Raw genomic sequence first — 26348 nt, 5'->3', positions numbered from 1 at the left:
TGTCACAGAGACACACATACAGAAAGAAAGTGAGGGTTTGTTGAGTTCTTATGAAAGCAGCTTGTACATCTTTAATGTTTTTTATCAGCTGCTTTGATTGTGAAATAGTGATACTTAGATATCTTCTCTCTGATGCTCCTGTTCCCAAAGGTCTGGTTCAAAAACCGTCGTGCCAAGTGCCGCCAGCAGCAGCAACAGAGCACAGGCCAGTCCAAACCACGGCCCCCTAAAAAGAAGGCATCCCCTGCTCGTGAGGCCAACACCGAGGCCAGTGCCAACCCCACCAATGGTCCCTACAGCCCTCCTCCCCCTCCTCCAGGCACCGCCATCACCCCCAGTTCCAGCTCTGCTAGTGCCACAGTGTCCATCTGGAGCCCAGCCTCGATCTCTCCGCTGCCAGACCCCCTGTCTGCTTCCACCACCCCGTGCATGCAGCGTACCACCACCTACCCCATGACCTACACCCAGGCCCCAGCCTACAGCCAGAGCTACGCAGGCTCCTCCTCCTACTTCACTGGCCTGGACTGTAGCTCCTACCTGTCTCCAATGCACCCACAGCTGTCGGGGACCGGAGGGGCCCTGAGCCCTATCACAGCCTCCTCTATGGGCGGGCCCCTAAGCCAGTCCCCAGCCTCACTGTCCTCCCAGGGCTACACAGCCGCCTCACTGGGCTTTGGAGCCGTCGACTGTCTAGACTACAAAGACCAAACTGCCTGGAAGCTCAATTTCAATGCCGCTGACTGTCTGGACTACAAAGACCAGAACTCCTGGAAGTTCCAGGTCTTGTAAATAACAGGAGGTGGGGCGAGGGGAGGGAGGTAGAGGGAAGAGGTAAGAAATAAAAAGATAATAATCAAAGTAGGTTGAAAAAAAAAACCAAGATTACTTTCTATGTGTTTTAGAAGGAGGAAGAGGTAAACTTGGGACACAGAAGTCCCACCAATCACACATCAGCTGAGGAAGTGATCAGCTGAAATAAACTCTACGTGTTTGTCGTTTCAGAAAAATATCAGTGGGAGTAATGTGATCTGTTGAAGCTCGGTTTGGTGATTGTAACAAAGAGATGGCAATAGTGTTTAAGCAACATAGAAAATCAGCCTTGAAATCAAGGAATGACTACATGTAAGGAAAAAGAGACTTATGTATGCAGAATAAAATCAGACTAGTGAGAACAAGCTTTCCTTTTGATTCGACTGATAAAGCTGAGTTTGACTTGGACCAAATTTAAAGCAGGGCTTATTTGTAAAATTGCCACAGCACAACAACATTTGTAACCTACAGGTTGTTTTTAACATAGAATTGAAATGGACCTTTTACACTGATGAGAACTGCATTTCTTCCTTTCAGACTTCTAATTTTGTTTTTTCTGTCATGTTTTTCTTTGAAAAAGCTGCTTTTTTTAATCATTGAGCTTTGAGAAATGAAAACAGTTCAGCTAACCCAATGTGACACCTAAAGCTTGGTGTCTTTACAGGGTCTTCTCTAAATCACACACAAGCTGATGGTTCCTAGTAGCCTTGCATGACAGTGACCCCCTGCAGCCTGTGTGGGATACGAGCTGAGGGGGGGAGGAGTAGGTCACTCCAGTGACTGCAGTACGAACCTGTTGCCTTTGAGCATGGTTATAATCATTAGCTGAATGGCTAGTACATTGTTAGTGTAATAAGATCACTTCCACACATTTTGAGGGACAATGGTCACATTGTTGCTAGTTGAGGCAGAGGAACCCCTCTTCATCTCACAGTGGCATGATGAGAGCAGACTGCCAATAAACTGCTGCAGTGAGGTATCTGATGGGAGAGGAGACTGCACCGGAGAAAGGGAAGGGACTGGGCCTACATGCGGCCGACTCACCCCTCCCCCTCCTCCTTTGCTCAGAGTCTGGTGCCTCTCTCAGCTCCAACCTGTAAAGATGTGATGGGTACCACTTTATGTGTTTGATGTTTTGTCTGATTTCTTTTCTTTTTTGTATTAGACTTAAAACAACTTAAGTTTCTTTTCAAATTTGTGAATTTGTTTGAGTAAAATTTGTGGTAATTTGTTTTTGAGTTCATATTACTATCAGTACTATTATAACTATCATCATTAATATTATATCTTCTGCTGACATGGACTTTGCTAATATACTTTTTTGTTGTTGTTTTGTAAATATTAAAACTTGAAAGTGTAATCATGTCTGGTATGAGCTGTGTGTTGTTACACAGGCACTCCACCCAACAGACTCTATCACCCTCTTTCTTAATTTCTAGAAAACTGCCAACTTTTAATTTTTTTTTCTGTTTATATACTTCTGGTTTCTGCTTCTTCTTCTTCTTTTTTGTCAAACTCAGGGGTTTATCCAATAGAAGTAGCAGTATGCTTCTTAATCATTTATTGTACTTACATTTTTTTTTTGCTTTATAATCGTCTCTGCTTATTTTCTGATATGAATTATTTTGTATATTTCATTTGTCTCCTGTGTTTGACCGGTCTCATCACTACCATGCCAGATAGCTACAATGTTTCTGAGACATTAAACAACTTCATTAAAACTCCTGGGTTACTGTGTTCTCTAAGTCATGGATCCTTCCATTTCTCTGCAATTCAGGGCTGCAAGATAGTGCTAAATAGTGATACTGCAAATTTTAATATCGTTCCAATACCAAGGGAATACAGGGTCAGTACTGCTGGTACTAATACAGGTACTTTTAACATATAAAGCCAGCTTTTTTAGGGGAGAGCAGTGTGTCACAATTTATGAGATGAATCATCATCAATTTGGAAATGCATTTTAGTGTCCACTAAATCACTGTGATTTTTATTCTCCACAATAATTAGTTAACACAGAAAGACACATCTTTCAACTTTCCATTTATTTTTAAACTGGGTTTTTTGGAGACCTGGAATTTAAATTTGCCTGTCTCTGAAGCTTGTTGGGTCAACTCCTGTTGTTTAAATTTGATATGGGCTATTAATAAAACAGAACTGACAGTCACACAAAAAGGATCAGACATTTTTCATAGTGCATGTTTGAGGTATGTTTTTTTCATTTCCAGAAAAATAATGTGCTTAACACAATTCAGTGTGCCTGATATCAACAAAGTACCGATCCTATCACGCTAGCATCAATCCAATACCGATACTGGTGTTGGTAATGCTATCGATATTTGGATCGATACGCCCACCTCTACTGCAAGAGAAGAAAATGGAGCACTGGGACATCTATAGTGGGGAACATTGGGAATCCATACAAGAGGTTCAGTGGGTATAAGGCTGAAATGTGAGGGAGCAGGGCAGAGAGGACAGAAAACAGATTAGAACTAACCCTAATACCGAGTCTCACCACCACACCGGGTCCAAACTGAAGCACGAGAGACAGGCAGATTACTTTGGATTGATGGATGTTTCTGTGTGTTCCTGCCACCGATAGGCCAGAGGGTCAGCTTTATGGGGGTTGCGCAAAGTGCACTGGATGAAAGGTTTTAGCCGTGCTTCCGGGAACCACATAGGCTATGTCTTTTGTCCCTGTGCACTGCCTTCTATATGCTTTATCCATATTTTATGGTCAACCAGGGTAATACAAAGGCAGTCCATGGGCAGGTCAACCTGCAAGGAGTGTTTGCTATTAGATGTGATGTGACCGGTCTGTGGGCTACGCTTTCTTGTACTGTTGTTGATCTGTCAGCCAGTCGCAGAAAAGAGCAAAGTTAGAATATTCTCTAATGCCTCAGATCAATTACTGTCAGTCTGAGCATCAGTCAGACACCTCAGATTAGATCAAGGAACAAAATCCACAACTAAAAATCAGTGTTGATTCTTACAGGCCAAGCAAGTCAGTCCCAAAGAATCCCCACTTCAGCTATGAAATGAAGATATTTACAGACAGGAGGAAAGAAAAATGTATTAATAATAATTAATAACTCATCCTTTGGATATTTTTTAGGCTTAATCTTAGGTATATGTGGCTGTTTGACTGATAGAGCCTCAGGTACAGGCAGCCATAGCTGGCTAATTCGACTCACTGAACTGGACCTCACCTCTGTGTTTTGTTGTGTTGGGGCCTTTTTGATAATTTTTCGTGGGATTATCTGAAACTTATTGAATAATCTATGGTGCAAAAACAGATGAACAGATCAATGTCATCAAAGGTGTTGATTGCTTCTGTTTATACAGTTTCTAAAGGCTGCTATTTGTTCTTTTGGGAAATGTTTTGCCTGTTTGGTTTGCTGTAGTTGGGCTGTCACAGTGTGGCCGATGTGCTTTTTTTGGGTTGCAAATTTGCGTTGCCGAGAAAGTTAAGCTTTTGAGCTGCTGGGAATACAGTTTATCTAACAAAATGAGTGAGACTAGTGAAATGCCTGAGGAAAATAGAGGAAAGGAGGACAATCAAGCTTGAAATAAGGGCACTGACTTGAAAAATTGAAAGTCTTCAGACAGAATACAAATTAAATGTGGGGAAAAAAACAAAAGGACTAACATATGAAATTAAAGAGTTTACAAAAAAGGATGAAAATGCAAGGGAAGATTGCAACAAACTGGGGAAATTGATTCAGCTGTATTAAAACCACAAAGAAGCACACGAGTCAGTTATATTAAGTCCCAAAGAGGAAAAGGAAACCCAGAGAGACTGGTTTAAACGTACTACCGAACACACTTCAGGCGTTATGGAAGCTCTAAAGCATTTTGGAGCTTGTAGGCCTTTCTGCAAACTGGTCATGGGGCTGTGGGATGCACTGCTTGCTGCAAATTTAGACATTTCTCCCATTTCCTCAGATGAGGCACCTGGCGAAGTAAAACTGAAAATACTCATTCACTAATGTTCAAAATGACATCCCCCTCTCCAAATCAGACAATATGGCAACAACAGACAAATATAATACCACAAGTGTGTGGAATATGTAAAAGTGCCATGGTTCTGGGTCATTTTAACCCAGCATGGCCTATTTCTTGTCTTTTGGTATTTTTTCTGTATTATGGTTTATTTTCTGATTCTTTAGTTGTCCTGTTTGGACAAGTTTCAGTGTTATTCTGGTTAAGAGTTTAGGTTTAATTCAGTGTCTACTCTGTGCCTGTCATGTTTCTTGTTTTACTTTGAAGGTCTGTGTCTCATGTTAGCATGTCCAGTGTTACTCTCCCCTGTGTTGTCATTATGTTTCATTCGAGTCAGCTGTGTCCTCATGTGTCTCCACTTCCCCTGATCACCTCATGTGTGTTTCACCCGATGTCTGGTCGTAGTTTTTTGTAACAGTTTATGTCATAATTCTAGGTCTTAGTTCTCCCAGCATCCCTCAGTTTATTCCATATTTCATAGTTGTTCATAGTTTTTTCTCAGTTTCCATGTTTTTACCTGCAACTAGCCAAATAAAGGTTCGTTTGGCTTTCAAGTTTCGCCTCCTCGCCTCTGTCTGCTCTTGGGTAGTCTATACAAACCCACACACAGTCTCCCCCCGCAAACCGTGACATAAAGAGGTGATAAAGGTATCTCTGGTATAATTTTGACATATATTATTACTGTTATTCATTCATATACTTGGAAATGGCATTCATATAGCAGTTTCAGGCACCAAACAGCTAGTTCAGATTAATCTAATATGCATGGCTTTGTACAGTGAGAAAAGACAAAGGTACACAAAAAACACCCACAGGGCACAGGGAGAACAACAGCCCCACATTCAAACCCAGAGGGTCCTTAAAAAAAGTTAGCATAATGAATGCTTTTCATATAACTTTCAAATGTCAGTCACCAGTATCTCATAGGCAGTCGCTTCAGCTTCAGCTTCCTTGAAGTGGAATAAACTTTAGATTCAATCATGCCCACTTCATGTCATGTCCACTTTCTCTGTTCTGTGTTCCCCATGTCACTGTGAAATGCTGATTGTGTTGAGGCAGCTTTGAGGGTATATTTCTATAGACTGTACCTTGAGTAACAGAATTACTTTTACTCCACCTTTATTTCTGCGAATTCAGGAACCTCAGCCAAACTGTGTTTAGAGAATCGTACCTGACGATGATGAAAATATGGAGTCATGTTTTGTAACAGGACAGCAGGTTAAAATATATCCTTACAGATATGAGTTGTGCATACAAAAGGACAAATCTCAAATTTATTGAGTTACCAATCCAAGACAATAATACCAACCACAGTTGAAGGAGATAGATTTTTTTGATAGTGACAAACTTCAGTACCAAACATCAGTGAGAGCAAGGATAGAAAGCCTGGAGATTGTTTCTATTTTCTGGAACAGTACACAAGAGGATGACCGAGGGAACTTTAACAGCTGTCTCCATGTTGTCTTGGACAGAGGATTCAGAAAGGCTTAGTCTTTGCTAAAGGAGCATTTTGGCAATGAGCATAAAATTTACACAGCTTATATGAAGAAGGCTCCTTAAAGGGCGTCAGTAACACTGAGCATGACATGAAAGCTCTGTAAGCACATACCCTCTTTCTGAGAGTTAAAATGTTCTAGAACACCCTAACTACACGCGTGAGCTTTACAACACGCTTCAACAGGTTAGTCATGATAGAGAATTTTCCCTATTTCAAAAAAAATACATTGAAAAGAATAATTTTAGGTTTAGCCCATTAAAAATGAACACCAGCAATTGCCATTATCTTTATATATAAATATATATCTGTATGTATGTACATATATTACAACTTTAATAATTGACCAGCTTCTGGCCGACATCAGGAATCCATGATAAAGTTGTTCTATATACCACAAGTTCTGGAGTTGTGTATAGTGTATATAGAGTGTATATGATGGACATTGTTCTGTCCAAACTATGCTTTCTTAATGCACCATTCTAAGTTATCATGGCCAGGAGGACATGTCAACACACACTCCCCGTACATATGGTACAACTTTGCTCCATGCCCCTGGTACACTGCCCTGAAACCATTATGAAACACACACCTCGTGCATATGGTGCGACAACTTTTCTACATGCCTCTGGTACAGCGGACCATTATAAGTTATCATGGCCAGGAGGACATGTCAACAGGGTATTGGTTTTAAAACCAGAGAAGCTGTGGGCACAGTAATTCAAAATTAACTGGCAACATCAGAGATGATTCAGAACCTTCAAAAAGTAGTAGTTCTCAGATATACCTTTAAGATCTACCAAACTAGTCAGTGGTCGTTACAGCACCGGATTACCTTTAAAGAAAAGGGAATTATGCATACTTGACAATAGAAATGTTGCACCAAAGGGTGCGCTGAACATTACAGAGAAGATTCCAGAGGGACCAATTCACCATTTGTTTCAAATTACACCAACTTAATATATGATATCTCAAGGTTAGCAGGTAAGTTACGTGATTGTGGTAGTCTCTTGGAACATAGGGAAGGCAAAAAAAATCCCCAAAAAACGATATGTACCACACAATAGAGGCGGCTGAGGTTATTACTCAGGCTGCCCAGTAACAGTGAGACTTCTGACTGGGATTTAGCCTGAGAACACAGAGCTGGGTTCAGCCTCATGGTGACACAGCATAACTCTGGCTAACCCAAAAAGCTTATTAACATTAAGCATGAGACTGCAGTCACTAACAGACTTCAGTGGCTGTTCATTTACCCAGTTACACTTGAAATTATAATGCTACACTCTGTGACATGAAAAGACTGATTTTTGTTACTAAATCGTGAGCAGAGTGAATTCAACAGATAGATAGATAGATAGATGTCCTGTACTCTGCAGGCAGCATGCTCCTGTAATCCCCCAGAGGCAGCATATGGACCACGAAGCACAGACACACAGACAGGGATACACTCAGGACTTAGAAATATGATTCATTTCTTTCCCCTCTCTAATCCCCTACAAACAAGCTGGTGGCTGGCCTGCTCTGGAGGCACACTGTAATCATGCCACAGGCTGCTGCTGCTGCCAGAGCTGAGCGGCCTCCCCACCATCCCTCCTTCCCTCCCTTCCTTTCTCCCTCCCTCCTGTCCAACTGCAGTCCAATTTCCTCTTAATCGATTCCTAATCCCACTGCCGCCATAACACATGCGTCAAACACACGCTCAGGCACACGCAAATACACATAGGCATGAATTCGTACTGACGTGGGTGCAATTGCATCATCAAACATACACTAGTAAATGCAGACTCTTTTAAACATATAGTTTTTCTTTCATAAAACACAAGCATTCTACTAATGCATGCTTATTGGTAGACTAAGAACTTACAATAGGACACACATCTTAATGGCACTCGTTTCCAGAGGAAAACAACATACTGGAAGAATAAACGCCAGAAACTTACATGTGTAAATAAGAAGGGACTTACAAGGGTGGTTCAAGTTAATCAGGAACCTGCTGCTAGAAATTCTCTGGTGCTCCTAGCTTCAGGGCTGAAGTCAAAATGACAGCTGTAGGAGCGCACAGTGTTGTGATATCCCTGACATCTACACAAAGGCAATTTACTATAATCGAAATCCATAAAAAGTTTACAAAATATAACAAACGCAAGAAGAAATATTTTATGCTACAAAATTTGATAATAAAGTATGTTGCTTAATCAGAAAGTTATTAATTATACTACCTGTTATATTACTCTGTAACATGATCTGAAATGCATTATTACATTATTATCGTTAGTTAACAATATAAATCTCAGGCTACAGTTCTATAGGCCGACACGTATTCCTATCCTACATATAGGTTTTTAGTGTTGACATGTGGACACAAAACTAAAAGTTGAAAACCAGACCAAGATACGCCCAGGCGTTACCCACAGTGATTCTGTATAAGCATGTACAGGTAGAAATCAAATCTACAATGTGGCAAGCCTGACCGCTCATCACTGCTTTTTGTTACCTGTTAAAGTTCAGGCTCCGGAAGCTGGGCTGGGGTCTGCATTCAGTCAGCTTATCATCACTCTGAGATCTTTGCTAGCTTTGTGTTAGCATACTGTCTGTGCAGATGTTTACATTTTACCATTGCGCTCTTGTCCTTTTGTGCAATAAAAAAGAGTAGGAGAAGTCCACTCCTTGTAAGTTGTAGACTGCTCCACCATTTTCCTTCTTCCTATTCCTTTCCTATTACCTTCCTATTCTTCCATACCTATAACATCAGGTATTTCGGATGTTGCCTGTCATGCAGTTAAATGAAGAAAGTTTGTAATGAAAGTAATGATATATTTAGAACTGTAATGGGATTGCTGAATTTAGTACAGTAAAGTGTTACATTACTGCATTACTGAGAAATAATGTGATTGCAGTAGTCAAGGTCAAGGTCAAGGTCAAATTTATTTATATAGCACATTTCAAACAGCCGATGCTGCACAAAGTGCTTAACAATATAAAAATGGTATTAAAAAGCAACAATGTAATACAATAATAACAGTAAAAACAATAATAGGACAGTAAAAGAATTAAAACAATAACTAAACTAATTCAAATAAGACCAAAATGCTTGGGTCATAGTGTGTTAAAAGCCAGGGCATAGAAATGTGTCTTTAGTAATGATTTAAATTGCTCAAGTGTTTGTGCCGATCTAATATTTAAGGGGAGACTATTCCAAAGTCTTGGACCTGCCACAGAGAAGGATCTATCACCACGGGATTTGAGGTTAGTCCGTGGGATGGACAGCATTAGCTTTGAGCTAGACCTCGTGGTTTTTCCTGGAGCATAGGCAGAGAGGAGCCCTGACAGGTAAGGAGGGGCTCGAGCATTAAGTGACTTAAAAACAAAAAGTAGAAGTTTAAATTGGATCCTGTAGGAGACAGGAAGCCAGTGTAGAGAAGCTAAAACTGGGGTTATATGCTCTCTCCGTTTGGTACCAGTTAGCAGGCGAGCAGCTGCATTTTGAACCATCTGAAGACGATGGATGGTGGCCTGATCTAGACCATAATACAATGAATTGCAGTAGTCTAATCTGCAAGTAAGAAAAAGGTGAATAACACGCTCAAAGACGTTAGCCGGAAGGTATGGCTTTACCTTGGCTAGCTGTCTTAACTGAAAAAAACAGGACTGAACTACTGCACTCACCTGCTTATTCAATTTAAAAGAACCATCAATGTCGACACCGAGGTTTTTTACATGTGTTTTACAATACGAGGAAAGGGCGCCCAGAGTGCTGTCGATATGATTAAAGTTGCCAAAAATGACAACCTCAGTTTTATTTTCATTTAGCTTTAAAAAATTTAATGACAGTTCTTAGTTACACACAATGCTACATATTGCACAGCAATCAATTCCATTAAAATACTCCAAAAGGTACTAGCAGTGGAAACAGGGGAAAGAGACGTCCAATTTAGTAATAATTAGCAGTCTGGGAAGTGTCCAGGTATATACGTTCATAATATCCCCTTGTCTGTTTGGGGAACGGAATCCCTTTTAGACCCTGAAAAGACCACTAGAGGAACTGTAGATTTAAGTACTAGAGCAGGGGTGGGGGAACTCCAGGCCTCAAATGGTTTTAGATGTGTCCTTGATCTGATTTAAATGGCTAAATTACCTCCTCAACATGTCTTAAAGTTCTCCAGAGGCCTGGTAATGAACTAATCATCATCCTTATTTCTAATAATTGCAGAACTCACTGTGCACATTTTGAAACAACAATAACAGATTAAATTCATGTACTGTGACCAGTTAATTGTGTGCTAATTTGTCAAGATCTGGTGAAAAAGGTCCCATTTACACAGGACTAGAGAACAGTTTACAACCATCTGGCAACCACTGATGAGGGAATAATGAGTACTTATGAGCAGTTGGCGAAGATTGGAACCACTCCCAACCTTTTGGGGACTACACAGTTCTCTCTAGCAACCAGTGGTTGTATAAATATGACAGCTTTTGAGCAAAGTGTACTTCAAATCACGTAAAAAACGTAAATATTTTGAGAGGGCAAATGTTTGATAGGGTTGATAAAGCATTCACAGTACTTTACTTGTTGTATATTTTGCCATTTTATAGCCAAAATGTATTAAATTAATTATTCACCATATAATTCTACACACAATTCCCCATAATGACAAAGTTATATCGATATTTTTGCTAATTTATTAAAAATACAAAGCAAAAAATATAACATGTACGTAAGTATTCACAGCCTTTGCTCAATCCTTTTTTGAAGCAGCTTTGATAGAAAGTACCGTCTTTTTGAGTATGATGAAGCTTGGCACACCTGTTTATGGACCAGTTTCTCCCATTCTTGTTTGCAGAACCTCTTAAAGATCCATCGAGTTGGATGGGGAATGTCAGTACACAGCCATTTTTAAATCTCTCAAGAGATCTGATGTTCAATCAGGTTCAACTCTGGACTCTGGACCCAAGGACATTCGCAGAGTGGCCCCTAAGCACACAGCCAAGTAGTGTTTTGGCTGTGTGCTTAGGGTTGTTCTATTGGAATATGAACCTTCACACTAGTCTGAGGTCCAGAGGGCACTGGAGCAGTTTAACATCAAGGATGTCTGTGCATATTGCTGCATCCATCTTTCCCTCAACACTGACTAGTCTCCTACTTTCTGCTCCCGAAAAACATCCCCACAGCATGTTGCTGCCACCACCATGCTTCACTGTAGGGTTGGTATTGGCCTGGTGATGAGCAGTGCCTGGTTTCCTCTTAACATGACTCTTGATATTCTGTCTTTTATTGGTTTATTTTTATAGCATGGTTTTATGCATGTTTGTATATATTTTTGCATGCTTTTATTTTGAAGTTTGTTGGGTGTTTTACTTCCTACCCAACCATAACAACACCTGCATTAACACCTGCTCACACTGCATAAAAGATGGGAGGTGTGGGCAAGTCGATAGGAGTCACAGAGCATGTGCAGAATGGCATGAAAGCATGAAGACTGCAAAGCTTCAGCAGAGCAACAGGATGGGGAAGCCAAACAGAAGCCAAGGAGATTGGCCCTGGAAGTGTCTGCTGAACTGGTGTTGGATATAGTGGAGGAGTTGTATCCAGTAAGGCCTTTCTCAACCAACCAATGAAGAAGAGGGTTTTCTGTGATGGTTGGTGCAAGAACATCCATGTCAAGACTGTTGCACCTGTCATACATTGTATATGTGTAGGACTTTTAGCTTGGTTTTAGTTTTTTAAAATGCCCTGGACTTGTTTTATTGTTTATAAATGTTGAATTTTGTGCTCCTTGGTTATCAAGAAATTGAATCCAAGTGTTAAACTTGTATTTGTTAGCTGTTCACTGGAACTCTCAATGAGAGAACCAAAGATGATACATACAGTATTAAAATGTAATTATTTATCATAGCACAACTGTTCCTCAATAAAGTTACCTAAGATTAACTGTATCACGTATTTGGTAACGAGTTAGTCATTTATTTTTCATTTGTCAGTCTTTAGCATCAGATATTATTTATCATACCTCAACATCGTAGCATAGCATAGCCCTAGTCTGAAATCTGCACAGATTACATAAGAGACATTAAAAATAATAATTCGTATCAATCATTTAAATAAGATTTGTAATGGTCCAGTAATACTTCTAAATCACATAGTACTGCAGTGTAAGTAGTGAGTGATCTGCAGCTAACAGTGGTAACAAGATCAGTATTACACTATGAATGGATCAACCAGCCACTGTCAGCCTCAGCATACACTTCTGCTTAGGGCTTTACTGCAGATTACAACTTAACACCTAGTTAATATCACTAATAGTAAAAGTCAGACTTTAGAGCCGCAGATTAATGATATGCTTCACTCAAACAGTTGTCTGGATTATGGAGGCACTTGGCATTTGGAGCTAGTGAGAACATGTATCCGAGTGACTGAACCTGAGGCAACAGGTAGCAGTGTGGCCATTTCAGTACCTCTCTGGTGCCTGTGCCACTCTTTCTGATGTTCCACCTCCCATCGGTGGTTTCGTTTGACTTCTTTCCCGCTGCATGTAACCTACCTCTTCTCCCTCTGCACCCTTCTCTTTCTCCCTTCTTCTCACATGTTCCTTCCTTCACGCCGCCTCCCCTCGTCTGACCCTTCCTCCCCACCACCTCCTCCAGTGTGCCCCTTCGTTCCCTCCTCTCCACCTCTCCTTGCAGTTTGTTATTCTTGCTGATCTAATTTAGAGAATGTCCCAAATCCTCTTAGTGTCCTGCTCCCTCAGCGCAACACTAAGTGAATTAGATGGGATTACTGTCTCCCTCTTCCTCCTCCTCCTTCTCGTCCTCCTCTTCCTCTCCATCCACGCCATCACTCTCGCTCATCATCTCTATGTCCATCTTTCTGTGGACATTTCTCTTTTCATCGGCGGGATTAAAGCCTTCTCCCTCTCCACATGACAAATTGGTTCCAATGTTCCCCCTGCTGACAGATGCTGTCGCAGGCCCAGTCCATCATGGAACATTAAGTATCGTTAATTAAACTTTGACCTCTTGCAAATAGAAAAATAAAATCATGACATAACACAGATGAAGTCCATCAAACATCAGCATGTCAAAGTAGAACAGGGAGAAGATATTACAAGGAAAGCGCTGTATGAACATGGATGCTGCTGATCAGGGTTGCCGCTCACCCTCGTTCCACTGCAGGCAGCACTGCTGGAACCACGTTTCTCAACTGTGTGACTGGGATTGATTGCACAGGATGCTGGAGGAACCCCAGATCCAGTTTTGTGCCAGTAGTCTAATCCTCAGTCTGGCTCCCACAGCTTCACCCTGATCTCTCCTGTTTAATTGCAGGGTCAACTTAGGTGCTGTTTACCAGAACGAACTCTGTGGTAACACTAAATTTGTCAGAATCCCTTTTCTTTCTTAAAAAATGTGAGATGTTGGTGTTACCATAAAAATATTATTTTAACCATACATATACACAAGCTGTCTCACATCCTGTACTTATGAACTTTAGTCTTGTTACCTAGATTAGGTAGGACTTTCCTACAAATGACTCAGTTTTTGAGCCAGAGCTAAATGTTGGACCATTTTATTAGTTTGTTACTTAGTATTAATGAGCAGGCTGTGTGTCTATGTAGCGCACCTGTAAGAAAGAGGGTGTGAAACAGATGCAGACCAGGAAGATGGGAGATTCTTTAAATGTATTCATACATTTTTTTCAACCATTCACACATAATAACCTCACCCCCACTAACTGCATGTCTTTGCACTGAGGAAGAAAGCCAGAGTACCCGGACAGAATGCACACAAACATCAGAGAACATGCAGACTCCACACAGAAAGGCCTGTGAGACCAAAGTGCTATCTCCTACTCCACCTTGCTGCAAGCTGGTGATTCTAAATAAGGCTAGGTTAGCCCTGTAACAGACTGGTGACGTGTCCAGGGTGTACCCCACCTCTCAACCTATGGCAGGTGGGATAAGTAGGCTCCATCGGTGGAGATTGGATGGATTGATACATTTGAAGCTCAAGGGAAATGTTACTATTTATGGATGACTCATTTCAAAAGGGAGTTTGTGTTTACGTTCTTTTCCCCCGAGTTGTCTTTGAAAACAAATTGAAAGATAATTTTGCATTAACCAAAAGTTTTGTGAGAGTGCCGGACCAGTTAATTTGCAGAAGAAGAATCTTATTATCATAAGTTCTGTGCATAAGTTGCAGCATTTGGCTTGAGACAACACTACTCACGCAATATGCAACATGTAAGGGCTCAGGAGGTAGAGCAGTTGAGCTATTAATCACAAGGTTGGTGCTTCAGTCTCTGGCTTCCTCAGTCTGCGTGTCTCAGTGTCCTTGGGTAAGATATCTAACCCCAAGTTGCTCGTCCATGGATTCTTCAGAGAATGAATGTTTGTGAATGTTAGACAAGAAAAAGAGAGAAAAAAAGTAGAGAAAACATGCTTGTATGAACGGGTGAATGGAGCATGTTGTATAAAGCACGTTGGGTGCTCAGATAGAGTAGCAAAATGCTACATAAGCATAAGAACCCATCCATTTAAGTTTGTTAAAGTTATTCACCATGAAGTTTTTATACAGACATAATTTTTGTAGCTTTCCCAATGTATGTACAAGACTTATATCCAAATCCAATTTATTTATATAGCAAATTTAAAAACAGAAAGTTTGCCCAAAGTGCTGTACAGAAACAAAAGGGTAAAACACAAGATAAAAACACTGACACTCACATAAACACATAATAATACACATAATAAACATATCAACTCACACCAGTCTGAAAGCTGTCGAAAAAAGGTGTGTTTTCAAAAGCGACTTAAAAACAGGAAATGAAGATGCCTGTCTAATATTTAAAGGCAGCGTATTCCAAAGTTTGGGGGCCAAAATTGAAAAGGCTCGTTCTCCTCTACATTTTAGCCTAGATTTTGGGACAACCAACGGGAGCTGGTCAGCTGATCTAAGGGTCCACGAAGGAATATAAGGCTGAAGTAACTCAGAAAGGTATGGGGGAGCAAGACCATTAAAGCATTTATAAACCAGCGTTAGACCTTTGAAATTAATTGAACAGGAAGCCAATGAAAAGAGGACAGGATAGGAGTTACATGTTCATGCCTGTGGGTGCCAGTCAAGAGGCGGGCAGCATGATCCTTGGCTGACTCCAACATACAGTGCATTACAGTAGTAGTAGAGTTGAAATAAAGGCATGTATTACCTTCTCCATGCCACGTCTTGACAAAACTGGCTTCAGCTTTGCTATTTGCCTCAACTGGAAAAAGCTTTTTTGCAACACAGAACTAATATGTTTGTTCAATTTAAAATCCGAGTCCATAATGACTCCCAAATTTGCCACGTGCTGTTTGATATAAGACCCTAGCCAACCACAATTCCCAAGCGGGTTGCATGAAATATTATTAGGTCTAAATACAATCACCTCCGTTTTACTCTCATTGAAACTCAAAAAGTTCAGAGCCATCCAAGCTTTGTCATCTTCAAGGCAGTTCAAAAGGATTTGGATGGAACCTGGGCCATTTGGTGCTAAAGGCAAATAAATTTGGCAGTCGTCTGTGTAGCAGTGAAAGGATATTTTGTGTTTTGTAAAAATAGACCCCAAAGAGAGTAGGTATAATGAAAAAAGAAGAGGGCCAAGGATTGAGCCCTGGGGTACCCCACAAGAAAGAGGGGCTGAAGTGGACTCAAAATTTTCAACATTAACACTAAACGTTCTGCCACTCAAATATGAACGAAGCCAATCCAGTGCTGCATCTTTGATGCCAACCAGGTGTTCCAAACGGGAGATAAGAATACTATAGTCAACAGTATCAAACGCTGCAGTAAGATCTAAAAGCACAAGGATCACAACACTTCCACAATCATTAGCTAAAAAGATATCGTTAAAAAGTGCTGTTTCAGTGGAGTGTAAATGTTTAAAACCAGACTGAAAAACATCCATGATACCATTAGTATCTAAAAACGTATTCACTTGGGTAAAAACGATTTTTTTCCCAATATTTTTGAAAGGAATGAAAGTTTTGAAATGGGCCTAAAATTTGAGGAAACTAAAGGGTGAAGGCCAGGTTTTTTTAATAAAGGGTTTACAATTGCATTACAATTGATACATTTGTATCAAACCTTGCCCGTCGTGTTTATTGAGACTTTGGATGTATACAAAACTGTGAGTCAATTGCTTTCAAAAAGTTTTGTGCTTTTGTTGTAATACCTGTACTGATTTCCGAAACCCTGCCTCTAACATATGCCCGTGATGCAGCAACAATGAAAAAGAGTGAAACTAATACTGAAAGTAAATGAAATTAAAAACAAAAATTCAAAATGGAAATAAAATTAATTAGAAAATACAAAACTATATTCAATCATGTTAGGGTTGGTTAGATATATAGATATAGTAAATATAATCACATGTAGATTTAAGCAATATTGGCAAAAGTATAGTCAGTGTTAGATGCTATGTGCTTTTGGTAATTGCAGTTAAACATTATTGTTATTACAAAAAAACATTATAAAAAACAGCATCTGTCTCATGCTAGTGTTAACATAATAATTGCATGTAGTTGAAAATCTAAACTGGGACCAATCTCTTCACTGTAACAAATTCCAGCTTCACTTACAGATGTGCTTGGCCTTTACACGTGGCTCAAACACGTATCAGTTATCAGTATTTTATTACCTACAGTTGTTCTCATTTTCAGTGTTTCTACTTTGACCACTACATATGCTGTATTTTCTGTGGATTACACTGGTAATCATCACTCGTCACTGCCCTCTGTGTCTGATAGCATCCAGTGTTGCCTGACCTTTGCCCCCATCACTCCACCACATTTATGTTACCTGTGTTTTCTTACTTCAGTATGAACACTTCTTTAATATCCTGGAATACTTTACACATGTTTTACCTTCATGGAGCTGCATCAGAGCATTTTACATGTCACAGGACCAAAAGTCCTGCTTTTTAGCCTAAAACCCCACTCCATGTTTTTGTCCCCCCTTGCCTTCCCGTGCTTCCTCCTCTGTCTTTGTCTCAGTTTTCTCCCCCTCACTCGTCATCTGTAGGCCATCTGATCCCCCCCATAAACAACGACTACCTACCCATTTCTCCTCCTTCACTTTCAGTAATTCCAGCGTTGCCTCTCTCGTTTGCTCGCTCGCTCACGTAGCTCGCCCTAATCCAGCTCTGACCTCAATCCCGTGATGTAATGGATCATGTGACGCAGGGAGAATGGGAGAGAGGAATAGAAAAGAGGAGAGCGAGAGAGGAACAGGGGACGTAAAGTGGGGAAACATGGCCTAATCCCCAACGCTGGAGCTGCAGACCAATCACAAACTTGTGGCGTGGGAGCGGGAGGGGTGGGGGTCAGGGGTGCCTCCATTAAGTTACAAAATGTGAGTCAGACACACACATAAGCACACACCAACAACACACACTCCTTCTGGAAACAACAAGTCAACATGTTTGTTCCGTCTCTGTGACTCGGTGGCTATTTACATGTCAGTGTGTCTGCCAAAAAAACACATCAACAGCCAGGGTGTTTGTGACGGGCGAGCAGCCTCACACTCACACAAATATTTACTGTGTGTCACTGTGACGATATGAAGAATTCATCAAGAAACGGCATCTATTCATTGCCAAATCATGGGCATTGAGCCTGCAGTCTGTGCCGTGCAAACACGCAAAGGCTTAAAAGATCGTTTTTGACTGTACATGGCTCATAGAATCGACGCAATATTTGTCTTTGTCCTGCTGTAACCATCAATTATTTTGTTCTTAAGTAGTTAAAAGCAAAGAAAGTCACTATATTCTCGGGGGAAACTGCTTGCTATCCATGTTTCTGTTTCACTGCCCATGCACACGTCCTGCAGTTGTATTTAATTTGGAAAAACAGACACAACATGAGGAGGAAATATAAGGATAGGGAGAGACTGACCAGTCAGTCACAAAACTGCAGTTCTTAACTGTTCAACGAAGGGCGCTGTAGAGAGGCTGCCGAGCATTTCCCATGTGTCTGCAGACTGTATGTTCTCCCTCCCTCCTCGCCTGCTTCTGGTAGCAGTGTGACTAGAGAAGCACATGGCCTAAGCGATGCAAGCCAGCACAGACACACACATGCACACAGGGACACACTGGTGCTGCACAGTAACATGAACAGGGATGTAAAATGTGTCTCTACTCATTTACTTACTCGTTTCACTTGAGTGATTGATCTTAACTTTGCTGTGTTACATGAGCAGGGTTTAGTGCTGCCTGTAGGTTCTCCCTGTGACTGTGTGGGCTTTTTTTTATGTTATCCAGAGACACATGCATGCTGGGTTAATTGATCATTCTTAGCGAGCCATGAGCGTGTAAGTCTTTCTGGTTAACAGTAGTCTTCCCTCAATGAAAGAAAGCCTTTTTCAAAGCTTTGTGTTGATCTTTAAGATCTTTCACTCACAAGAAAACATGCACAACTTTATTATTTCTTCTGAAATAATTGTAAGAGCAATTCACCATATTAATATCATATTGGATAAAAATAAGACTGGAAACAATTGATCAAGAAAAGAACTGGTCAAGAAGGTTTTTACTGAGGCCGTAAATCAAGTGAGGAGAAGGGCAATTCTTCTCATAGGCTTCAATACGATCTGACTTCCTTTTGCAATGCTAAATGTCACCCCCTGCTGGCCATCAGTAAGAATGCATTTTTAAGTCACCCCCTTTTTAAGGCATCACTTTTCCCTTTTTGTTTTCCAGACAAAGGGATTTTTTATAGACAGTCAGCAGGTTACCTAATTTGAACCTAAATACCTTTATCATTCTAATGTAACAGCATTTTAGAAAACATCTCCCACCCCATGCAGGAGACTCTAACAGCACTGAGCAGCTCCTTCAGTGGCTGCGGCACCCACGATGTGGGACGTGGAGAGATTTCGCAGGTCTTTCCTCCCCACTGCTGGCAGACTCCACAACAAAGACTTTAACTGATCAAACACACACACATCCACACATGTGCAATAGCAATAACACTAAGTGCAACACTCTTTCTGGCATCGTTGTATCATACTCATATCGTATATAGCATTTGTATTCTATTTTATTTGATTGTATATAGTATTTTATTTGACTGTTATTATATTCTATTGTGTGCAGTATCTTATGGATATATTATTCCAGTGTTTTCTCTCTAATTTTTCTATGCAACTTTGCACTGTCCACTGCTGTAACAAAACAAATTTCCCACGCGTGGGACTAATAAAGGTTATCTTATCTTTTCTCTGACCACAGAGAAAAAACTGACCAGTGGAATCGCACTTCAGCATTAAGTGGATTAAAAAGCTACATGAAAACCATCACTTGCGCTAACCCCACATGTAGTCCTTAGCATTCAGCTATTTTTTCTTTTGTTCTTATGTCCCCCTCATTGTCCACACACAGTGTGTACAAACAGCTACAGTCTTTATTAAACAGCATGTGTGGGACTCCACTGAACCCTGCTGTGCTGCTAGCTGACTACCAGCTTGTGTTAACAGGAGACCACAGTTAATCCCTCAGAGCAATTCCCAACTCCATCCACCCCAGCCCCCCACAACCTCCAGTTCCTCATCACCCCCACTTACTAGTCTCTTTGTGGTGCACTAGTACATTACAGTAATCTCTGTGGTCCACTCTTGTAGTCTTAACCCATTCACCGCCCTCCCACAGTGACTACATCCCCAAATGCTGCAACCATACAATTAAAAAAAAACAAACAACAAAAAACAAAAAACCCAATGTTACGTCCATCTTCTGCCAGATATCCCAGCTGGACTTCACAGGACAAGTGAGGTTAAACCCACTTCAGTCTCAGTTTGATTTCACCTACTTATTGTGAGGTTAGGGGCATGGGTGGATGCCAGAACAGGCTACTATCGCTACTATCCATTCAATTTGACCTCCAAGAGCATTTTTGGTGTAGTCACCTGAAAAATACTATGTCCCTCTTTGAGGTACTGCCCATCCAAGAAGCTTGTGCTCCAGTTTTGGTTAATCTGTCACTTAGAAGCATGATTGTGCCTGGTATCTTTACAGTTTGTGAATGCAGCTTGCTAACCAATCTGGCTAGCATTTCAGGGCTAACCAATTAATTTTTCCAAGGTGCCACATGAGACTGTTGTTGAGGGTCACACCAATAAGCTTATAAAGAGATCAAATGAATACAGATCAAAACTGAGTTCACCTTATTGGTGTGGCCCTCCACAACAGTTACAGTTTATCATGTGGCCCCTTGGGAAAATAAATTGCCTAGCTTCTTAGCTTAACTTAGCATACTACACTCTCATCCAAGTAAGGTCTTATCTGGCTCCTTTACAGCACATTGAGGCCCAATTGAACACTTTAAATATAACCCAATAAAAACTGTGATTATAATTGTTTGGATAATGATGGGGACATGCTACATATGTTAGGTGAATTTGAACGCACACATGACCCGTCTTAAAACTGCATTACAAGGATGTAAGTTGGACATGCGATAACACAATCAATTAGAAATAATAAAGAATAAGATGGATTTATGTCCTGTTATAAGGTAGCTTTTTAATTCTCTCTCTGAAACGCGGTGGCGTCTGTATGAGAACAACCTGCTCGTTTCTATTCATGTGTTGTGGATGTTGGATTGAGAGCAAGGACCCCAGGAAGAACAGCTAAGGCTGATGCTAGTGGGGATCCTTATTAAACAAAGAAACAAAGAAACAAATGACATCAGACTTTTCACCTTCACCTTCACGTCTGACAAATTTTATTGCTTTAGAGTTTAGATTTTAGAGATTGATCCATTTGAACTGTTTCAACTGGTTTAAACAGTGGAGATGCCTGTTTGAATAGAGTTTTATGCCAGTTTTGGCCCCCACTCGTTCCCCCCCACCATATACATCTGTCCCTCTTCCTTCTTCTCCTTCTGTCCTATGTATACACCCCCTCCTCCCCCAGATAAGACACACAAACACACACACATACGCACTGTACCAGTTCTGTTCTAATCTGGGGTCGACCCCTCAACTTGCCCCCTTCTCCCCCAACACACACACACACACTCATCTCTCTCTCTCTTCCTCAACATCTACCCACTTCCCTCATTTGCCCACTCCCCCCCTCCACTCCTCCCAATCCCAGCACTGTGTTAATCTGCTGCTGGTCTGACGGTCAGCACTTTGAGCAGCAGACAGACAGATTGGCTGTAATCCCCTGAGTGCCACAGATGGAGCGCCACTACACAGACCTTGGGGAAGGTGAATGCACAGTTGTGTACAAATACACACACATATACACACTGAAACACGCACATAGACAAAAGCATGAAATAGAAAGAAGAATAACTATGATCATACCTCTTTAATGTGTTGACATGCAGAGTCCATTATATGTTGAGCTATTAGAGCTGTAGTGGTTTCACATGATGCTTCTTTGTTTTAAGAGCAGACTGAATGTTTCTAAAGAGCAAAGAAAAGCTAGAGAGGCTCCAATCAGTGGCAAAAGCTAGACACAAATATTTCACACAGTAATTCCTCGTTACTGCAGCTTATTCAGAACAATAAAGGCCTGGCTCACCTGCTACCCTTCAGGTCCAAATCCTGAAAGAGACCATTCTTTTCATATTCTGCCATGAAATCCTGCAACTGGCAATTAGTAGGGTGTTCCTTTCATCCAGAGCATAAAATTATTTCATGTATAATTAACTGGGTAAGTGTGTGAAGCCAATTTTCAGTATAATCTGGGAAAATGCGTCCCGTTTGGAACAGGAAACAGACTGGGTTATTGTGCCACCGAGGCAGGATGCTTAAGTCTGATCCTGGTATGGATGTTTCAAATAATCCAATACAAATTTATCTGCTGAGCTGTCATTTAAAAAAAATGTAAATACATGAAGCGAGACAAAGCATATAAAGGTAAATCGTGGGATGTAAAAAATCAGCTCGTCAAACTTATTGATCAGGTGATATTCCCCCCCCCCCAATCACCTAACACCCGCTGCTATACAGGCTGGGGCACTTTGGTCAGTTTAACTCACGACTGAGGGTGGAATTTAAATGAGAACACGGGGTGTTGGGTGGCATTCAAGGACAAAGGCTCTGGCAGTCAAACCCCTGGCTGTTGGAATGTTGGATCTTGGGATATGGCATGTCACATCTCATGTGGGGGAGGAGCCTGGCCTTGCGTATAAGGTTGCGAGACACTGGATAGATATAATAGGGCTCACCTCAAAGCCCAACTTCAGAACTTTGGCTCTGGAACCAGTCTCCTTGAAAGGGACTGGACTTTGTTTCAAACTGGAGTTGCCTGCAGTGAGCAGTGGCAGGCCAGGGTGGCTATTCTTGTATCCCCCCCGCTTGCTCTCTGTACGTTCAGATTTTCCATTGTGGACAAGAGGGTTGTGTGTCTGTGCCTTCAGGTCGGGGAACTGGTCCTGACTGTTGTTAGTCACTTCAGAGTGCCCAGATCTGCCTGATCTGAACCTGAATGTTATTCTGTTACTGAACTTGTGCTAATCACAATTTGTCCATTACAAGCACGATGTTCAAGTATAAGGTTGTACATAAAAGCATGAGGTGCAGCTTGATGACTGTTTTTGTAATCATTTCGTGACATCTATGATCTCATGTCTTGGACACTTGGATAAAGAGAGGAGCTAATACATTCTTCGGATGGAAGCTTTGGAACATTGAGTCTAAATAAACAATGCTGCACGGAGCTGCGGCCACAAGGTGGTTGGTGCCAGTCGAGGATGTAACGATGTAGTTTTCATCCTAGGTGTGGAACACTGCAATTTTGTTGGCTTTGTAAGGTGGTGGCTTCAAGCTCGACCACGCAGGAATGAGAATTAGCATCCCCAAGTTAAAATATCTCTGGGTTTTGTTCATGAGTAAGGGAAGATTGGAGTGGGAGATTGATAAGCGGATTGGTGCAGTGTCTGCAGTGATGCAATCTACATCCCTACTCTCACTTGTGGTCATGGGATCTGAGTAGGTTTGGTTATCTGAGTAGGATGCCTCCTGGGGCTCACCTGGGCAAGGTGTTCCAGGCATGTATTACCACAAACAGGCCCCGGGGTAGGTCTACAACACGCTGGACAGTATACATCTCTTGCGTGGCCTGGAAATGCCTTGGTGTTCCCCTAGATGAGCTGAAGGAGGTGTCCAGGAGAGGAGGTCTAGGATTCGCTGTCTTGGCCACCACAACATGGTCCTGGATAAACATCAGAAAATGGAAGCATGGATGGACATAGAAGAAAAGAGAATAATATAAAGGAAAGCTGTGACAATTAGTCGTTGTACGCACTGCAGGTTTTCCTAACCAGGATGGGGTTTTTTTTTTTTACACTGAAAGGTAGTTCATTTAGTCATTTTAACATTAACTAACAACTTGTTACATTTAGTCTGACTCCACTGGACTGAAAAGGAAAAATGGAAATCCTGTCAGCTGGAGTAGTTGTATGAATGCTGATCTCATGGGGAAAAATATATATATGTAAAGACCGTGTCTTGTATGAAAGTTATTAAACAAGTATTGACTCAATAAAGTCATGTGACCTTTTGATTAGAAGTGACATCAGACAGAAAAATGGTGCCCAGAAGCGATCGCTTGTCTGTGGGTATGTGGGTGTACATCCATACATGTTTGTAAGTCTGCACCAATGTACAGTGGTTGGTCAAAACAAAAGGATTAAAGGCTGGTGTTTGATTAGATGTTTGTTTGTCTGTGTGCGTTTCATTGTAATCAGTATAGCTGAGGTCACACAGACATGCAGCGACATGGGCAAATGTGTGTGTTTTATTGTGATGAACATGGCTGAGGGCATGGCTTTATCCCTTTTAATCAAGGGAGTAGAAGGATGAAATGAAACAGTGATGAGGGGAATGATGTCAACCCAGGAAGGGAGTCTCACATCTGTGTGTGTCAGAGAGAGGGGCCTAAAAATATTAAAAGGCAAAGTTTAATGGACAAAAAAAAATAAAATTTAATGTTAGAGCTGAGCTTAAGGTTAACTTAATTTTGGTTAACCACATTAGTGGTAAGAAAGATGGAAAAATATTTTGATTTCATTCATACAATTACAATCATATACATATATTTCTAAATTAAGGCCCATCGTGATTTTAGAAGTAACTAATTTCTTGGTGTAGAGGAGCTATGAGTTCAAGTCACAAACACTGTGTTGTAGCGCCATCTAGTGGTGTCACTGCCATTAATATAATATAAGGAACTTAAGGAAGTCCCAGGTGCTCTCGAACCTGCTGTTTGTGCATCTCATTTAGCTTCAAGTTTTAAAGTTTGGGGTCATATTGAGTCATAAAAACTATTTTATTTATTTTTGTTTCTGATGTGTTGGGAGCAGTTTGTAAGTGTTTGAAAATGAAGAGCTAAAAATATTTAAAGCTTACAGAGAGCACAAAGTACTCTTCACAATAAACTGGATCCTTACAGCGCCAACTCTAGCTATTTATTCCTGCTACAGAATAAGAAGCTATACAGGTCAGCAACCATTTACATGTAGACTGAACTGAAATGTAAATTCTTAATATATTTTAGACTTCTCTTTTGTAATGCTGCTAAACTGTTGGAAAAGCTTATTGGTAAATGAACAGTGGTCTTTCTTTAACACGTATAAACAATCCACCTGAGAGCATTTATTTATGCAGCACAGACACAGAGGAGTGTGTGTAACATCCATTTATTACCACCTTATATGACAAATCTGGAAATTACAAACATTGTTTAATTGAAACATTATCTTCAACATTTAAAAAAAGAAACTCAAATAAAGCAAAAAACAAATTTAAGTTAAAAGGGGTGAAAAGTCAACCTGAGAAGCGGTATACAGATGATCAATTGATCCAGAGTGAAGAAAATAAAAGTACAGGGGGGACGTATACAGAAAAAATGACTATTATTAGTCATTCAATGCTGATTCAGAATATCCTTCACATTTTAATCAGTTGTTTTATTTTCTTAAAAAAATCATTTTTACACTTTGAGAAGTTTTGGTTTTACAGAATGTTACAAATCTTGATGAGCCTTTGCTATAAAAAGGTCTTGGTATTAAAAAACGTGCCACTGCTAAAAAAGTATCTCTGACACCATTTGAGCTCATAAGCTTTGGTTTTAAATAATTAGAACCCAATTTGAACACAACAAACAGACAGATGAGGTTAAACTCTATAAGAGCGTGTACAAGAGGATCAAACTTTGGTGTCACTGAGAGTCAGTAGCATCACATTTCAGTAGAAAAAAATATTTCAAATCTGCTTTCTGTATTTGTTTTGTTTTGAATCTGTTTCATCCCCCCAACTCTGTGTCAAATAGTTTCAAAAATAAAATAAAACAAACAAAGAAAAAATCACAACTGTGAGACTTATTTGGAAAGACAAAACCCAACACAATGAATAACAGCAATGAGCCATATGGTAATCATAGAACTACTTCCCCAAGATGCTGATAGACTGTATACAATTTGCTGTGGTGATCAGAGCCAACACTCACGCAGACACACAGGACACCAAGTCCAGGCTCAGCTCTCTGGGGCAGAAACAAACTGCTGCTGAGCCGAGGCTGGCAGGACAGGAAGCAGGACGAGAGGACCAGGCAAGTTCTTCTAGCACCCTGCTGCAGAAAGGAGACCAGAGTCCCCCCAGCAGAAAAAAACAGCCATCCTGTCCTCCTGCTTGTCCCTCCCACGTTTGCATTGTTCTACTCTGTTTCTCTCCTCACTTTATCCATGTTACCCACTCTCTCACAGAGCCTGTTAGAAACAGTGCAAACCAGGATATGTGTGCTTGAGGAGATCTCATCACCAAAGATTTGGTACATGCACAAAAAGAGAGTACCCTAGAAGTCTGCTGCCGAGAGCACTAAGAAAAACACGACTATACACTTTAATTATAATATAATCAGTTTTCCTCTACACACTACTAACACAGGGAGGGAGGGAGGGAGGGAGGGACGGCGGGTGAGGGGCAGAGGGATGGAGAGGCAGAAAGGTGAAGGAAGGACAGGAAGAGGTGAGAAGGAGAAAGACCAAGAGGGAGAACGAGAGCG

General features: G+C 40.9%; 2 protein-coding genes across 2 annotated transcripts in view; one reads left to right on the top strand and one right to left on the bottom strand.

The window, feature by feature from the left end:
- Positions 1-2531, top strand: part of LOC102204566 (homeobox protein otx5) — a 4762-nt gene extending 2231 nt beyond the window's left edge. The window contains exon 3 of the mRNA XM_005751709.2: positions 151-2531. Coding sequence (XP_005751766.1) covers positions 151-789 — 639 coding nt within the window. The 3' untranslated portion in view covers positions 790-2531. The remainder of the gene's footprint in view (positions 1-150) is intronic.
- Positions 2532-24967: 22436 nt separating this feature from the next.
- The window catches only part of LOC102204261 (histone H3.3), a 7110-nt gene continuing 5729 nt past the window's right edge, over positions 24968-26348 (bottom strand). Inside the window, exon 5 of the mRNA XM_005751707.2 lies at positions 24968-26348. The gene's annotated coding sequence lies outside the window, so the exon portion shown is untranslated.

The sequence above is a fragment of the Pundamilia nyererei genome, unplaced genomic scaffold (genome assembly GCF_000239375.1).
Source record: "Pundamilia nyererei isolate P.nyererei 1_Seehausen unplaced genomic scaffold, PunNye1.0 scaffold00323, whole genome shotgun sequence".
Taxonomy (NCBI): Eukaryota; Metazoa; Chordata; class Actinopteri; order Cichliformes; family Cichlidae; genus Pundamilia; species Pundamilia nyererei.
The sequence above is the reverse complement of the archived record's forward strand: the minus strand, read 5'-3'. Positions and strand labels throughout refer to the sequence as shown.